This window comes from Coturnix japonica, unplaced genomic scaffold (genome assembly GCF_001577835.2).
Source record: "Coturnix japonica isolate 7356 unplaced genomic scaffold, Coturnix japonica 2.1 chrUnrandom528, whole genome shotgun sequence".
Taxonomy (NCBI): domain Eukaryota; kingdom Metazoa; phylum Chordata; class Aves; order Galliformes; family Phasianidae; genus Coturnix; species Coturnix japonica.
In genome coordinates, this window is record NW_015439912.1 from 77,684 (window position 1) to 78,293 (window position 610).

Genomic DNA, 610 nt, shown 5'->3' on the forward strand with positions numbered 1-610 from the left:
TGGATGTTGTTGTCACGGTGGCCGCCATCTTGGATGTCATCGTCGTCATGGCCACCATCTTTGCCGTCGTCGTCGTCATGGCCGCCATCTTGGATGCCATTGTCGTTGTGGCCGCCATCTTGGATCCTGTTGTTGTCACAGCCGCCATCTTGGATGTTGTTGTCATGGCCGCCATCTTGGATCCCGTTGTCATCACAGCCGCCATCTTGGATGTTGTTGTCACGGTGGCCGCCATCTTGGATGCCGTGGTGGCCGTGGTGACGGCGGCCATCTTGGGAGTGTTGGCGGCCGCGGCCCGCAGCCTTTGGCTGACCCTGGTTCCTGGGTTTGGCTTTGGGGGTCCTCGCGCTTTCCGGGCTCTCCTGGGGTTGGGCCCATCCTCCCCAACCGTCATGGCCGCCGTGGCCGCTTCCTCTTCCTCTTCCTCATCCGGAAGCCGGAAGCGACCTTCGCCCTTGGCCTGGTCGATGTCCTTCCGGGCCGCCTCCACCTGCTCCTGGTTACATGGGGGGAAGGGTGGGGGTGAGGGTCTGCAGACCATAATAGGACCCCAGACCATAATAGGCCTCCATAGGCCATAATAGGACCCCAGCCCATAATAGGACCCCAG

General features: G+C 61.3%; 1 protein-coding gene across 1 annotated transcript in view; it reads right to left on the bottom strand.

Annotated features, from left to right (window-relative positions):
- LOC107307272 (helicase SRCAP-like) overlaps positions 1-610 on the bottom strand; it is a 12,690-nt gene that overhangs the window by 9,334 nt on the left and 2,746 nt on the right. The window contains exon 3 of the mRNA XM_015850766.2: positions 7-496. Coding sequence (XP_015706252.1) covers positions 7-496 — 490 coding nt within the window. The remainder of the gene's footprint in view (positions 1-6; positions 497-610) is intronic.